The following is a 17481-nucleotide window of genomic DNA, read 5'->3' on the forward strand; positions in this document are numbered from 1 at the left end:
CCCAGAGTTAGATAAGTCCATACATACCATTCTCATCTCCGTGCGTGCCAAAACTCTGTCTGGCGCACCCACCGCTAGCCTAGCTTAGCACAAAGACTGGAGGTAAATGGCTCCAGCTAGCCTACTGCTCAATAAGTGACAAAATAACGCCAACATTTTCCTATTTACATGTTGTGATGTGTGTAGTTGCATCGTGTACTAAGATGGACGGAAAATGAAAAGTTGTGATTTTCTAGGCCGATATGGCTAGGAACTATACTCTCATTCCTGAGTAATAATCAAGTATGATATTACACAGCACCTGAAAATAGTCCCAGCACGCCCCCTGTGTAAGCAGGTTGTCACGTTGGTTATGTTGACGGCAGTTAGCCTATTTTCAGGTGCTGAGTAATATCATTGCGCCACTGCACTCATGGTACGGCACAAAGTTCCTTGATCATTACGCAGGAATGAGAGAATAGATCCTAGCCGTATCGGTCTAGAAAATCACAACTTTTCATTTTCCGTCGGTCTTAGTACACGATGCAACTACACACATCACAACATGTAAATAGGAAAATGTTGGCGTTATTTTGTCACTTATTGAGCAGTAGGCTAGCTGGAGCCATTTACCTCCAGTCTTTGTGCTAAGCTAGGCTAGCGGTGGGTGCGCCAGACAGAGTTTTGGCACGCACAGAGATGAGAATGGTATGTATGGACTTATCTAACTCTGGGGGATACGGTGAATAAGCTAAAGTCCCAAAACGTCGGCGTGTTCCTTTAAACATCACGAAAACAACCCGAATTAGTCTGCTTTCACAGCCTCATTGTGTTCATACTTGTGCTATTCTAAAGGCCTTTGCACACTGAGTCCGAAATTTGCATGCGAAATTTTCGCACGTCAAAAAATAAATTCGACCTCACGTTATGTCAATTACGCTTGCACACTGCCTCCGAAACTTTCGTCCGTCAAAAAAAAAAAATCGGAACAGGTTCGATTTTCTACGTTTTTCGCATCCGTTTTTCCCATCTACAGTGCTGATGTCCAACCTAAAACTGCTGGTAATGAATCGCCAGTGCTCAGATACCAACAATTATATATACAAATATTATTGTATCAAAAATACTACAATATCACAGCTATAATTATAGCACACCAACTCCCTGTAAACCGTGTGTGTGTGTGTGTGTGTGCGCGCGCGTGGACATACTGCCAGTCTCTGTTCAGGATTGGAAATTGGTGATCTTCTTTTTAATATGTGCCTCCAGTATCGCTAGCAAAGCATAAAACGGAGCCACTGACATTTAACTTTGAATTGGTCTGGATAATCCGCAGCTCCTTGATAAGGAGGTGGAAGACGGCATTTTGTGTTGTTTTGCTGGTTTTTTCGTAACGCATTCATTAATACGCATCGGACTTAGTGTGCAAGGTCTCTGTGCGTGACAAATTTTTCGGATCACGAATACGAAAAAAACGCATGCGAAAATTTCGGACTCAGTGTGCAAAGGCCTTCAGTGTGCAAAGGCCTTAACTCATACTTTTTCAGGGAAAATGTGTTTTAAATAAAGACAGAAATAGTTATAGCTTAGTGATGGTGACGTTTAAGTCATGTGACCGTGGTGTAATTCGTTTATAGCCTAAGTTTAGCGTTTTATTTCTGCCTATTGTATTTAGGCTTCAAATGTTCATTTGTGAAGATGATCATAATGAACAAAATGTGTAAGTATAAACTTTTGTCGGTCACATCTTTTTTATATATATTTAAAGCCTATGGAAAATGCTATGGGTTTGTCAAGGGAACCAGGGTGAAAGTGATGCTAGTCTCGTGTAGCCGGACCTTCAGACTGACGGCAGAAGGTCTGGACTCTTTCACAGCTTTCGTTGCCCAAGAGGGCGTTCATTTGACTGACATGTAACGCAACCAATCACAGTTCGATTTGTTTCGCGTCATGTTTAGGGGCGTGAAAATGTAAATTCGATGTCCCTGCAATAACAGACCGGCATGCATCTATAAATTATTCATTCAAAAATGATGTGCAAGTTTACTGCAACAATTGAGCCACAACTTAACAAAATCCAGCGTTTAGTTGATCCTGGTAAGCGCTCATTGTCACAGTTGTAAACACACCGCAACACACATGTCTTGTGGACATCCTGTAGAATTCAACCAATCAGATGACGACTTCGAAACTCCTGAAGTGTTTCCAGATACGTGTCCCTGTCCCATATGCATCAGACGTTCAGCAAAAGGTCCGTGGGCGTCACGTCTGAGGCTGAGACTGGGGTGATGCTAACTTCTAGGTTGGCCTACTAAAATAGGCTACTTCTTCCCTGCAGCACTCTATTCTCATAATACTTAATACAATATGATTTAACATACTGTATTATAAATACATTTTCAGGCATAGTACATCCACCATGTTGCCAAACAATTTACTCAAGAGTTAAACAAACGCAATTTAACCAAAAAGTACTTGGTAACACTTACCTTTTTCTGTTTTTGAACTTCTGGCTCTTCGGCTCTCTTCAGGAGAATGCAAAGTTTTGCTCACTTATAAAGTGTAAATCTCAGTAAATGCAGTAAGTATGCCTTCCAGTTATTGTTTACATATTGTGTCATGAATAGGCGTACTGCGTATTTGTGCATCCTCATTTGATGACACTATTGGCGCAGAAATTACCTCACACATAAGGCAGTTTATGCTCTAAATTATATAATATTACCCTGTATATAATTTATAGCGATTCACCGAGCTACAATGAACGAATATGCATTTTTGAAAATAAAAACAAGTGAAGGGTGTGTACAGGCAGTCTTTGCAAACTTAAACCTTCAAAACAACCAACTGTTTTTATTTGTCAGTGGTTTGTGCGCGTCTAGGAAGTTGATGGACATCGTATTGGCCAATGAGATCAGTCGAAAATTTCAATTTGTTGCTTCCTGCTTCTGATTGGCTAGTCTTTCCTTGTGGGCGAGACCGCATTTTCCGGTTTTCCTTCTTAATGCTCTCGGTGTTACAGGAATTCGATATTAGTTTCTCTCTCATGTTCGCGATCTGGATTATTAGTAAAACAATGGAGACCATCGATCATCACGAAGTAACCGTTTGTGTTACGAAAACAATGAAGTGATTATTTGTAACGCACGCAAAAGAAAGATAAGAAGCCCTTAATCTGCGACCTTTCATTGTAGGAAAGCAACTTGATCTGGGGTGTGCACGCGTTTTGGAGGCTTTTTGTTGGACTTCCTTGGATAACTCTATCGTCAACATTCTTTTAAACCTGGCGTTTTAATTTTGTGGTAAGTTCTTTAAATCACGGTTATTCAAAAACTTTAAAAAAAATGACTGTCATGCTGCCCTTTTGCTTAATAACTCTTGTTTTGTTTACTTACTGAATATGTGCAATCAAACAATACTTTCTTAAACCTTCCTTCTAAAACCGAGTTTTTCGGGTTGCTTAAAAACACATTGAGTTTACTGCATGTGTACAGTGTTCATATTTAATTCAACTATTCATTAATATCACTTTTCAGGTGTCAAAAGTGTTTTCTCTTCGAATCGGTCTGTTTGAACTTGTTTTCGTTCGCTTGTGTTGCTCATACTTGTGTAAATGTGATTGCACACACAGGTCCATCTGTGATTTTCAGTCTAGTCTGATGAGTCAGTCAGTGGTAGTTAGTGAAGGGTAGATTCGTGTAATTACACTGACTACTGCACCGTCTGTTTACCATCTCCTTCCAAATTTTTATGATGAACTACGTGTATTTTGTCTATTTCTGATGTCACGTTTCTGCATTTCTATCCCTGGATGTGACCCGTTTCAGAGAAGTTGCAATAACAACGTTATTTACTATATTTCTCTTGGGAAGTGTCACATTTATAGGAGTATTTCGTTCAAAAATATAATTATAGTCAGTACTTCATAGTCCTCATGTTGTTCCAAACATATATTATTTCCTTTGTGTTAAAAGAATGTCTCAGTCAGCATTCACTTTCATTTTATCTTTTTCCATACAATGAAAGTGGATGGTGACTGTTCTGTATAATATCTTGTTTACAGTCATACATGTTTGAAACAGAATGAGGATGAGTAAATGATGACAGAATTGTCATTTGAGTGATCTATTCCTCTAATGATCGATGAATAAGCAACCAGGAAAAGCACGAGACTCGTTCAACAGGGAAGATTCGCACGCAGCGTGATTGGTCATTGAGTCACTGTTGTCATCGAAGTATCGGTCAAATTAGATATTTTTGGTACGTTTAGAATTTAGAACGGTTTCTTTTAATCTCAAGCATTTCAGGTTTCATTTGACTTGCTTTATCTTATAAATAAACAAGCAATTCTCCCTTCTGTACTGTGTTTTTTCTAATCTAGTAGAAAATAACAGTCGCCCTGTCATATAGGATGCATTGTAAATGTTGAACTCGGTAAAGGAGATCAGTGGTTCAAGAAAAGACTCCTGCCATTAAACCTGCTTGACCGCAGGACTCTTCCTTAATCCAATAACAGTGTTTAGAGTTAAGAATACACCTATAGTAGGCAGGAGCTTTAGAGAATGCAGAGCAGGATGGGAAATGAACTTTTTAGTGCACCATCTACTGTGGCTGGTAAATGCCTTTTTTTGCTAGTTAGTTTTTTTCTCCCAATTCAAATATAGAAAATTACTTGAAATATCACAAATTAACTTTTGCTTGTTTGTCTGTATGTTGGATTACAGCTTTTGTAGGCCTACAATAGTCTTGTGAAACATATGTAATGCCATATAGGGGCATTTTGTCAATATCTTGGGCACTTTTAGGAACGTTTTTGACATGAGGGCCCTGGGGTCCAACCTTAGGGCCAGTTGACAGGAGTGTCACTTTCCCTATTGGTGTTTTGTTGTCACTTCCCTAAGGCTGGACCACACTAAAAGATTTTGAAGATTGGATGAAGTCATGGAGATTATGCTTCCGTCTTCCGTCAGCTCACTTTCTGATTGGTTATCATTTCATTCCACGTGATGCTCTACAGAGTGTGTTTGTCCATGGGGTTCCCACACACAACAGGTTTTTTAATTTAATAATTAATATTCCAGATGTTGGATTTACAATTTTAGATCGGTGCAGCCCTGATGAGTCGATCACTCTTAACACACCTCACACACCACAGGAAAATCTGATAAGATAATCTGTAGAATCATCAATATGATCAGGACTTTTACCTAGGTTTGTCGGAAGGGGAGAATTGACCTTTTTCACATTTCTGGTTTTCTCAGAAGCGGAAGTCGTCATCGATGGGTAAACTTCTATAGTGGTGAATGAGAGAATACATTAAATATATATATTTTTTGTGTTCCCTTTTGCTCAAATAGCAAACAAAAAACTCCACAATAGTGTTTTCACAACTTTCAAAAAGAGGAAGAAAATAAAGAGAGATTGATAACAGCAGTCAGGTGTTTTTGTAATTTGATGCAAAGGTAATAAAATACAAAGTATAGTATTATAAATGTACATACTAGTGCTGTAAAATCAATTAATCGCATCCAAAATAAAAGTATGTTTATGCGTGTACAGTTATGTATATTTGAGTACACACACATGCATATATTTTATATATGAATATAACACATTTTCTTAAATGTATACATGCGTGTGTGTGTTTTTTATTTATATATATATATATATATATATATATATATATATATATATATATATATATATATATATATAAATAAACACACAAGCTTTTATTTTGGATGTGATTAATCTATTCACTAGTACTTTTATTAAAAAAGACATGTGTGTGTATGTTGCAGGATTTACGATGCTGTTAAAACGTGTCAACACAGCCTTAAAGGGTCCATTGAGCCTAAAATTGACCCGATTATCTTGTAGTGTGTCATTGCCTTGACTTATGTTGACCAAGCGCATGTTTCTTTGGAAGCTTGTTTCTGCCACAGATAAAAAAAATAAAATAAAAAGGTAATTAACTTTTTATCTCACAATTGACTATTTCTCGCAATTCCAAGTTTGTATCTAAACTCAGAATAGTGAGGAAAAAGTCTGAGCTGAGCTTGATCCTTCATTGCGAGTTGATTATTTAAAAAGTTTCATTTTACGGTTTCCATCCAAGATTTTATCATTAGAAATAAAAGTGTTATAACCTATACATCACAGCACCTGTGATACCCTTTTTTTCTGTATTTGGGAGGGAAGGGGGTGATAACAATGTAATGTAAGGTGGGAAGAGATATATATTTTTGCAATGTTGTATACATATTTCGATTGAGTTCTGTTCTACTCTTCAAATAACAAGGAGAATATTGGGAAAAGTCAGAATTGCGAGTTTGTCAGGCTTGTGATAAACTTTTTCTCAGAACTGTTGGATATATCCTCGCAATTCTGAGAAGAGAAAAATATTAGAATTATTTTTTTTATTCCATGGTGGACACAAGCTTATGTTTGTCTTAACAACCAGCAACTGAACTTTAAACATGGTTTTCTGTGATAATTCCTAGTAAAATAAGTCACCAAAGTAAAATTCTAGCTGGATGTTTTATTATTTGTTTTAAGCTGACAGTGAAATGTTTAATAAAGAAATTGTGGCACACAAAAAAATGTTTGCTGTCACTGTGTTGGTGGAAATTAGTAGATAAACTGCTTGCATGTACCAGCATTCATCTGGTGGTGGGTGTTAATTTCACACCTTTCAGAGAGATGCTGCATTCCAACTTTCTTACTGACTGACTAATGTTTTCTTCCACAGGTCCAACATGCCACAAACAACTCCATATTCAAGCAAATTCAATCCTAGTACTACTTACAGTCACCGGCAGCCTGTGGAGGAGAACTATGGAGGTTTGCACTATCGTGATAATAAGCTTGTGTCTGGCTCTCTGGAAGCCCTGATACAGCTCTTAGTCCCTACTGTGGACTATTACCCTGACGTAAGCATATACAGCCTTTTTACTTCCCTATGATAATTATTATAATCTCTCCTTGCACGGTAAATGTCAAGTTTGATTGACGCTTGAGTTTTTCATGTGTTTCAGAGATCGTACATTTTTACCTTCCTACTAAGCTCCCGTCTCTTCCTGCATCCGTTTGAGCTCATGTCTCGTGTTTGTTACCTTTGTGTGGACCATCACAGGGTTGGCGACCCACAGACGGATAAGGTACGTGCTGTAATCATAGGAGTGGGCAGTATGACCAAGATGTTATATCACCACATGAGTATTTTTACATCACCATATTGTTATCTTTGCTGGAAATGCAACTCAGATGTATTGCATAACCATGTGGTAATGTCTGGTTTTGGATAATCCAGTGAATTAAACAAACTTCACAAGTGAAAGGTACTTGATGGACGCGAACCAAAAGATAAGACTATTCATAACAAGTGAACGAATAAGTCTGGCATCAGCGCAAAAACAGCAGCACGTTATGTAACACTTAAACAAAAGATTCAAAAGAGTCATGCATAATAAAGCAGCCACGTGTGAACCATTTTTAATATAGCTGATACACACATGCATGTGACAGCATGACAACTCCTGAATCAGTTCTATAATATGCCAAATCGCAAGCACAAGGAGTGACATGATGCTTCGAAACTAAACCAGTCCCATTAGGTGTGTGAATATTAGCATTCATAGTAGGGTTGTTATTATAGTTAACTGAAACTAAAACTATAAAAATAAAAAAAAGTGTTGCTTGAAATAATTATTTTTTTTCTTTAAAAAGTAACTTTCTCGGCTAGTTGCAAAGGCAACATTTCTCATTTTCATTTAGTTGATGTACTAAAACAAAGAAAATAAAGTCTGTATAGTAGAGCTGCAGGGTTAATCATGAAAAGGCCGCAATCTCGATTCAAACACACACACGTCTTATCCCTATATGACAGTGGTTCACTGTCTATTAACCCTTTGACAAGTCCAATCACAGTGAACATTCAGATCTGTGTTAGCGCTGCCGCTGATCCAGGCAGAGCAGTTGTCATGTGAAACAGCGTCACAAACAGTCTTTTCAACCACACCGTATTTATTTATGTGTTACAATAATTTAGGTTATCACAGAAGTAGGGATGGGTTGCGATTTTCGAATTCGATTAGTTGATTTAATTATAGAATATCGAATAGTTTGTGAGATTATCGTCCAGAAAAAAATCCCCATGTTTTTGGTGCTGATGTTGTGGTGTGACACGTTCATGTAACTCCGGTTGTGTGTTCTCGGGGTCGGTACCTCAGTGCACACCAAGCTCTTTATGTAAGCTTTCACTTTAGCAATTTTTCATTCGAACCGTGCTCCATTTCGAACTAAACTGCCAGAGTAAAAACACCCTGAGACAACAGAAGAAGAACACATCGTCTCATGCGCACACTGTAGACTTGTGGCATTTATCAGTTGCGGTAACTTGGGGTGATGTCAAATAACAAGCCATATAATTATTGTAACATGCTGAAACATGACTGAGTTGATATAGCCTATTCGCTAATGAATTAAACAGTTTGTTATCATACAGATTGAGAGTGTGAATGGTCTCTCTCTCTCTGTTTATATGTGTGTAGCCTTTACATGCGTGCATGCGGGGGAGGAGTTGCGATTTTCGAATAAAAATTGAATAATTCCCAGCGATCTTCGAATATTATTTTTGTTTGAAATGCCCATCCCTACACAGAAGTACTGGGATAAATGTTTATAGTTTGCATATTAACACTGATGTTTACGGTAGCGATCAAAATGGAGCAAATCACCTTTTGAAAGTAACAATGCTTCATTACACCAGTAGATGGCGACAAGTGGCTGTTAAAAATGTATTCGTCATTGAGTCATTCATCCAGTAATGAAACAACTGAAGTCTTTGAGAGTCATGAATCCTTCATTCAAACTGATTTAAAAAAATAAATAATTCAAATGAATTAAATAGTGCAGCAAAAAAATTTGGTCCGAACCTCTTCCGTTGACGTAACTGAAGCCGCCAGTGTTCAAATATGGCGCTGACATCTTGGGTCTCGAGTCTGCGCAGTAGCAACTTGGAGCCAGAGTCTGCGAAGTTGAGCCACTATATCAAGGTCCCGCTCACACTCCCGCATCGCATAATCAACAACTTTTTGTTCCAATCTCCTCCCGAAGTTCCCGAAAAATGTCTGTTAGTGCCTCAGAGACTACTACTCAGAGAAGCTGTCAATCATGACGTCACCCCCCCCCCTTTATATAGTAATAACTTTTCTATTAACTTACTAAAACCAAACTTATTTAAAGAACGAACACTTGAACTAACACCAACGTGATAAAAACTAAAATGACTTAGACAAACTGAACAAATTACACTTCAAATAAATTTTTTACATAGATAGTGTATGTTCCATTACATTTCATGGAGAGGGCGGGCTTTATGACCTCTACTACTTCCAGTCACCTGGGGGCGATCGAGATGTGCCGCTTTTCAGGACTCGTGTGGCAGGCTTGATGTATTTTTATTTTTTATTTTAAGCTGCAGTCCGTAACTTTTTGCGCTCTAGTGGTTAATAAACAGATCTGCATGCGTCTTGCAGAAGAACATTGCAGCCAGAACCACTTCTCTCAGTTTATGTCTATGGCGAGTCACGCAGGGAGAGTGCTGTTCCGCTGCGGTTCCTACCAGTCTGGTCTGAAATAGTCCCAATATAAACACTTATTATAAGTGTACGATAATGATTCAGGGTAAGACAAAAACACGGTTTGAAAAATGGATTCATGTTGTGCATTTTTTTTGTAAATCTTGAACACAAAGAAAAGTTACAGACAGCAGCTTTAACACAAAAACACACAAGAAAATATAAAAATAAAATTGAATTTAAATAAAAACTATAATCATATCTCTATAATACTAAAATAACACTGGTTCATAGCAAAAGCATTCAGTTCTCTGGTTTTTATTTCAATATAATTTTTTTTCCATATTGAATAGGTATTCATTCATATTTTTTTTTAAATGCCTTTTTGTTAAATCATTTAAACACTTTCTTTAGTGTATCTTAGGCTAGAAAAAGAAACCGACAAACTACATCAGACTGTTTGTTGCACCAGAAAGTAAGTTAAGAATGTAACGTGAGGGGCTTCCCACCCTGAGGCAAGCTAGAAAATTGTTGACGTACTATTATATTATCATATATACTACAGAATTGCGATGTATTTAAAAACCTTATTTATTAAACAGTTCAAATGATTCACAAGTCATAAGTAAAACAAATTTTGTTGCATGAAGAAAACAAGCTCTCCTGAAACTAAGTATGTGTGCACATGCATACACAAATCGAATTACTCCATAGATGCACCAAAGTATAAAAGGAAAGCAGAACCTCTACTGATTAAAAAATTTCAACTGTTGCACGCTATATACCATCATACCACCCAGCCCTTCTTTGACATACACACCTGTGCATGTGCACTTTACTAAAATAAATGCCGCTTGATTATTATTGATAAGTATTTAGTAGCTATTATCAGCAAACTGTTTCTAATATTGTCCTGCTTTACTCCACAGAAAAGAATACGGGAAATAGCCCCGAAAATCGTGCAGCTGCTCACAGAATGGACCGAGACCTTTCCGTACGACTTCAGGGATGAGCGCATGATGCGCAGCCTCAAAGAGATAACCCACCGTCTTGCCTTCGGAGACGAGGTCAGCTGAGATGATGTCATACTGATGATTGCTTCATGTTATTGTCTTTCAACTGAATTGAATTTGGACTAAATGAATAATGAAATATGACTAAATTCTAAATGGCTTTTGTATGAATATATCGATATATTGGACGGCAACATGACATGGGTTTAGAGCCAAATGCAAATGCGTTTGCGCATCATATTGGATTTGCATGTACGTCATTTGGCTCCAAACCCTCTAACGTATTTCCTTTTTGCACAAGCTGTGATATCAACAACACGGCTTACAGTTACCAAATGTTATTTTTGGCTGTAGAGACATGAATGGATATCATAATGCTGACATTGGAAACTGTTCTGTTGTTTTTGACTAGCTCTCACGGAGGGCCATGCAGAGACTCATTCAGCGCCTCTTACGTAAGCTGACCTCCCTCGGACAGTATGAAGAGTCACTGGCGACATCCAGCACCACCGCCGCCGCCATGGACCGACCGGTCGCCCTCAAGTCCAAGCAGCAGTTAGTACGCAGAGACGAGTGCGTTTTGAACCTGTGCGATGACCCTTTCATTTTCGCCCAACAGCTGACACACATCGAGATGGTGAGTGACGGCCAGCTTTAATCTGATAGGCTGTCAGTATTGATGTAATATCAGTCTCTGTACTTTATGGATTCAGTCTTCAAGCTGCTCTCATGTTTTCCACATGTAGGAGAGACTCAGCTTTATTGGCCCTGAAGAATTTGTTCGAGCGTTTGCTCAGAAAAGACCCTCAGACAACCATAAGGTAAGCCGGTCACACATCTGTAGTTAAAGGGTTCGTTCAACCAAAAATGAAAATTGTCATCATTTACTGACCCTCATGTCCTTCCAGACCTGTAAGACTTCCGCTTATCTTCGGAATACAAATGAAGAATCTTTTAAATGAAATCTGAGAGCTTTCTGTCCCTCCATTGACCGCTACGCAACTACCACTTTGGCGCTTCAAAAAGTTCCTAAAGAGATCCTAAAACTAATCCATATGAGGTTCATTCTTGTGTTGCTCAGCACATTTGAGCTTCCATAAGAACCAATGAGGTTTGTTTTCAATGTCAAAGGAAGTACAGTTGAGCTTCTGTTTGTTCTGTGATCATAGTTTATATGTGAATAAAAGTCTAAATTCAATCTGTTCATCATATAAAGCGATCGAGTCTCTTTAAGTAAATTTGGACTAAACCTCTCGATTCATATGGATCAGTTTTAAAATCACTTTATGAACTGTTAGACGAGTCAAAGTGGTAGTTGCGTAGCTGTCAATGGAGGGATAGAAATTGCTCCGATTTCATAAAAAAATATCTTAATTTGTGTTCCAAAGAAGAACGAAGGTCTTGCGGGTTTGGAACGACATGAGGGTGAGTATTGAGTAATTGATTACAGAAATTTCATTTTTGGGTTAACTAGCCCTTTAAAAATTATGCAAAACACTGTAAATAGTTGGAAACAGAATGGCCACAGATAGGGAAGGCGCTTAATTACTTTCAATGACAATTTAACTTTTATTCTTCAGAGTTTCTTCAGCAAAAGAAAATCAAGCAACCTGGAGGCTTATGTTGAATGGTTCAACAGACTGACCTACCTGATAGCCACAGAAATTTGCATGGTGAGTACACTAATCTATTTTGGGGGAAAAAGCCAACCAAAGCTAGCAGGCAAAAATCTTTCGCTGTTGACGTCAAAGGTTGTGCAGCTACTGCCACATTAATTATTCTGTATATCTTGGACCTGTGCAGTTCATTTTATTACTTTTGAATGATCCAATTGTGTTGGATTGCCCCTTGATTTCCAATGCAAAATCTGCATCCTCAAGCAAAGCCAGTTGAGAACACACTGCTGTATGTAGTTGATTGTATGGTTGGATATCTTTGACATTATGCTGCTCTCTGCTGGTTCGTCTTCAGCCGGTGAAGAAGAAGCACAGAGCAAGAGTGCTGGAGTTCTTCATAGATGTGGCACAGGAATGCTTCAACATCGGCAACTTCAACTCCTTAATGGCCATTATTAGTGAGTACATGTATTGAGTTATATATTTATTCATTTTCAATTAGCCATTTTATAAGCACAGTCTTGATTTGCATTGAAGTGACTTTACATTATTATCAATGTTTTACTGTGTAGCTGGGATGAACATGAACCCTGTATCCAGACTGAAGAAAACCTGGAATAAAGTCAACACAGACAAGTTTGACATCCTGGTGGTAAGGAAACTGCTATGAGGAAGAGAGAAATATACACTATAGGGACAGAAAATATGTATTTAAAGAGGACCTATTATGCTTTTTGACATGTTCAACTTTCTTTAGTGTGTAATCTTGCTGTTTGAGCATGAAAAGGTCTGCAAAGTAAAAAAAAAAAAAAAAGAGTTGTTCTCTATATCAGTGCACACTGTTTCTGAACTCCGTCAAACGCCTCCATTGTAGTCTTAAGTTTTTTTTTATAGGGAACGAACATGTCACAATATTAAGAAGAATAAAGGGGTAAGGCCTGGTTGAGTTGGTAGTGTGTTGAAACTTGCCAGTTATGGTAAGGGGCGTGACATTTCCCAAACACACTGGAAATGGTTGTCCAATCACATCACGATGAACACTCTGGCCCAGCCAACCAATCAGAGTAGAGTGTGCTTTTCAGAAGGAGGGGCTTCATAGAGATGGGAACTAAACAGACATGTCAAATATGTGAAAAATCATGTGGGTTTTTTTTTTAATATTCAAGCATGAAATTCTATTGTAGTAGACCCCAAAAACAAAATCAAGACATTGGAAAAGTGCATAATAGGTCTCCTTTAAGAAACCGCACTCTTTCATGATCACTTATCGAATAAGCAAGTTTGTCACAATGACTGTGTGAAAAATTGAAGCCTTTTCATAAGTGGTCTCAAGACCTTAAACTATACCGATTTGTTTTGTGTGTACACAGTTCATTTTTCTGTTTGTTTTGTTGTCTTAGCATCAAATGGACCCATCTAGCAACTTCTACAGCTACCGCACTGCCCTGCGTGGAGCAACTCAGAGGTGTAGTACAGCACACACAAGCCAAGAAATGGTAATTTTGTGTTTAAAATTTCCCGTTTTCACAAATTACATTTGAAATAAATGAGAATGTAATGTGAACTCGCCCTTCTTGTATTTTAGATCGTAATTCCATTCTTCAGCTTGTTCATAAAGGACATCCACTTCCTTAATGAAGGCTGTGTCAATAGATTACCTAATGGCCACATCAATTTTGAGGCAAGTTGGCATGTTATGCTAATACTATATCAGTTGTTTCCCTGTTGCTTTAATAATAATAACTTTCCTTTACTCATTTTACAGAAATTTTGGGAGTTGGCCAAGCAAGTGAGCGAGTTTCTGTCCTGGAGGCAGGTGATCTGTCCTTTTGAGAGGGACAGGAAAACCCTGCAGTATCTCATGAGTGCACCAGTGTTCAATGAAGATGGTGAGCAGTCACTCTTTCTTACCTTGGACTTAAAGGTACAGTAAATGATTTCTGAGAAGAGCTGTTGAAAGTGAATTGGACTGAGCAGGACAACACTTGTAGCCAATCAGCAGTAGGGGGCGTGTCCACTCATGAGGACAGGGAGTGAGCAAGAGGGAGACTTGAAGAAACTTCCTCACTGGTGAGGAATATCACTGGAAAAAGAAGGGTAATGATCAGGCAAGAGCTTTAGGACCTGCGTTAATATTAGAAAAGCTTTCCAGCACTGGAGAGCCCTAAGCGAGAAGGCCTGAATACGGACGGAGAGGTTGCGTTGTTTCTGCTCCATACGCGAGAAACATTAGTTTTGCTAGGTTTCACAGAGCCAAGATATGTTACTATAGCTAACATTACAACAACAGCATGAGTGCAGGGCCCGACAGTGTGACATAGATGTGTGCGAAATGTACAATGTATTTTGGAGCACGTGTGCAAATAAAAAATCCCTGCGGATCAGTTTTCTAGAAGTCTTCAATACCTTAAAATTATCATTAAGCACCAGCAGCCATATCACCCTGTAGCCCAAGACTGGTTTCCCACTGAAGCTAAGCAGGGCTGAGCCTGGTTAGTACCTGGATGGGAGACCAACTGGGAAAACTAGGTTGCTGCTGGGAGAGGTGTTAGTGAGGCCAGCAGGGGGTGCTCACCCTGTGGTCTGTGTGGGTCCTAACACCCCAGTATAGTGATCGGGACACTATACTGTAACAAGCACCGTCCTTCGGATGAGACGTTCAACCGAGGTCCTGACTCTCTGTGGTCATTAAAAATCCCAGGATGTCCTTCGATAAAGAGTAGGGGTGTAACCCCGGCATCCTGGCCAAATTTGCCCATTGGCCCCTGTCCATCATGGCCTCCTAATCATCCCCATATATATATACGATTGGTATCATCCCTCAGTCTCCTCTCCACCAATCAGCTGGTGTGTGGTGGGCGTACTGGCGCAATATGGCTGCCGTCGCATCATCCAGGTGGATGCTGCACATTGGTGGTGGTTGAGGAGATTCCCCCCTTCTATGTAAAGCGCTTTGAGTGCCTAGAAAAGCGCTATATAAATGTAACAAATTATTATTATTATTATTATTATTATTATTATTAAGAAGCTTTTCATACCATTTAAGGCATCCGATATTTTGGGGATGGAAAAACATAAATACCAGTACTGCCAAATGTGATTTATTAAACTTCAAAAGGCTTTGATTTCAATAAATAAATGTGAGTGCTTTACGTTTCAATGCCTGAATGTGGCGCTGTTGTGGGTTCTACAGGCTCGGGCTTCAGAGCAGTTTGCAATCTATGAATAGCGCACATTTGTGCCAAGCGATTGTCATAATTGATCAGCATTATTTCATAAACAATGTTTACTTTATGGTGTTCATATTGTAATATGCATTCTTACAACTGTATACAACATATTTTATCTCTCTCATATGAATTTGAATGAGCGTCCTGCAATAATAAAGCATAGACATTTTTAAAAAAAGAGTCCTTGTGTATGTCAGGCTTGTTTGTTAAATAAGTCACGCAGTGTGTCCAATTTCCACCCCGGCTATTATTTGGTTACACAAACTCTGTCATGTATGTTCTATTTAATTTAAAGTAAACTATTTTGGCTTCTATCTGGGATGCCCCATCACAGGAAGGAAAGACATTATTTGACACACATTATTAAATATAGAGATTTTACTAGTAACAGTGTTATTATAGTTAACAAAAACTAAAACCATAAATCTCTTTAATTCAAGTAAATAAATGTTAACTGATAAAATAAAATAGAAAAGCTTTAATTTTTTTTCATTTAGTTGAAATTAAACTAAAATGTTATTTAGTTTCATAGTATCTCAGTGATACAAAAATACTACTAGTATGGCAGAATCTGTTACAGTGCGTTTTTATATATATATATATATATATATATTATATAATTTAATAAATAAATAAATGGAGAAATCGTTAGTTGAGCCCCTAAATTTTCATCTTAGGAGCACAGGTGGGGAAGAAAAGCGTCAATCCCTGGAGTGTCATTGTTTGTCTGGAGCTGGTGTGCTACTGATGACTAACAAACTCTTTTGTTGTGTATCATTTTCTCTGCTTTATTTTTTGTGAAGCATTATTTTGCTTCACTTCAGCTATGATTTAGAGACATCCACTTAGTGCATTTTAGGGGTGGAGCAATAAAGGGAGGGGTGTGTTTGTTTTGGGCTGATTTTTAAATATCAACAGTGGTTCTCAGAAATCGCTTACTGCACTTTTAAGGGTTGTACTTGATGGTGAAATGTCTGTAGGTGATTTGCAAAAAGAAAAGGCCAAACACACACCAATATGCAAATAAATACAAGAAAAGTGTTAAAATTGCTAGTCAGTATGCAAATATTACAATATCACATACTTCTGTAATAAATATGTTTTTGGGTGCAGTATTTGAGCTTGCGGAATTAATGTATTTGTGTTGTGTTACAGAGCTCCAACTGGCTTCCTATGAGAGTGAAGGTCCTGAAAACAACCTGGAGAGGGACACTCGCCGTTCGCTCAGGTCTGAACTCTTGTCTATAAAAGCTTGTTCCAGACTTTCAGTTGTCATATTTAACCAACAATGACCTGCCACTAGTGTATGTGAAGGCACAAATTAATTTGGCTTTTGTTTCCCATTGCTCTAGGTCGTCCCTTAGTAGAATGTGAACGGCGAATTTGGGATTGTGTCCTAAAACAAGGACTGATGGCACTGAAGACTTTGAAGGACTTTTATAATCATTACACTTTTCTGTGGTTTCATCGCTGAAATTGAGGCTGGATTCTCATTGTAACAGTAACACAATGCTAAAGGAAACGTATTCATCTCATTTACCTCAAGTACCTTAATGAAATGTGTTCTAAACATGCTATAGATCTCCTGGGTGAATTAAGAGCATGTCGCTGGCTGACCTGTTCTATTACATTGTTTTTGTTTGTTTGTGCTAAGTGGTATTAATAGTTGTGAACATATTTGTTACAATATGAAAATATATTTTTGTGTGTATTGTAGTTTCATGTGATCAGTGTACATGTTTCCCTATAAAGGATCTCTGAATTAAAATGATTCTTGGGTGGTCACTATTTTTTTTTTTTCTCTTTTCACTCATACAGCTTTTTTTATTATTTATTTTATCGTATTTCTTTATTTTGTTTAGTTTATGCATATGTAGGCATTATTCTAGCAAGTAAACAAGTACTCGTGCGCCACCTAGTGTCCAACACTATTGCTGCAACAACTTGTGGTGGTAGCTTATTTAGATGAACTTCTAGGGCCCTATCAAACACCTAGCACAATGCGAGTTTTTGCTAGTTTCAGCCCAACACAGTTATCATTTTCACGTCCAGCACCACGTCA

General features: G+C 38.1%; 1 protein-coding gene across 2 annotated transcripts; it reads left to right on the forward strand.

Annotated features, from left to right (window-relative positions):
- Positions 1-2792: 2792 nt before the first annotated feature.
- On the forward strand, positions 2793-17206 carry rasgef1bb (RasGEF domain family, member 1Bb). Of its 2 annotated transcripts, XM_079805443.1 has the most exons (15): positions 2970-3079; positions 3174-3281; positions 6731-6911; positions 7017-7139; positions 10490-10627; positions 10986-11210; positions 11320-11394; positions 12154-12246; positions 12545-12647; positions 12762-12841; positions 13590-13685; positions 13775-13870; positions 13955-14078; positions 16575-16647; positions 16772-17185. In XM_079805443.1, exons 3-15 carry the CDS (start codon positions 6738-6740, stop codon positions 16791-16793), a joined length of 1422 nt encoding a protein of 473 aa, XP_079661569.1. In that variant the 5' UTR covers positions 2970-3079; positions 3174-3281; positions 6731-6737; the 3' UTR covers positions 16794-17185. The 2 variants fall into 2 exon arrangements, with proteins under 2 accessions (XP_079661568.1, XP_079661569.1); XM_079805442.1 differs by having other exon boundaries at positions 2793-3281; positions 16772-17206.
- The last annotated feature ends 275 nt before the right edge of the window (positions 17207-17481 follow it).

This window comes from Gobio gobio, assembly GCF_949357685.1.
Source record: "Gobio gobio genome assembly, chromosome: 22".
Taxonomy (NCBI): Eukaryota; Metazoa; Chordata; class Actinopteri; order Cypriniformes; family Gobionidae; genus Gobio; species Gobio gobio.

Bases quoted from the DNA above. Each gene is read 5' to 3' on its own strand.
- rasgef1bb (XM_079805442.1), top strand. From the start codon at position 6,738: ATGCCACAAACAACTCCATATTCAAGCAAATTCAATCCTAGTACTACT. The intron at 12,247-12,544 runs GTGAGTACACTA...GTTCGTCTTCAG, and splicing joins TAGCCACAGAAATTTGCATG to CCGGTGAAGAAGAAGCACAG. The intron at 13,871-13,954 runs GCAAGTTGGCAT...CTCATTTTACAG, and splicing joins ATGGCCACATCAATTTTGAG to AAATTTTGGGAGTTGGCCAA.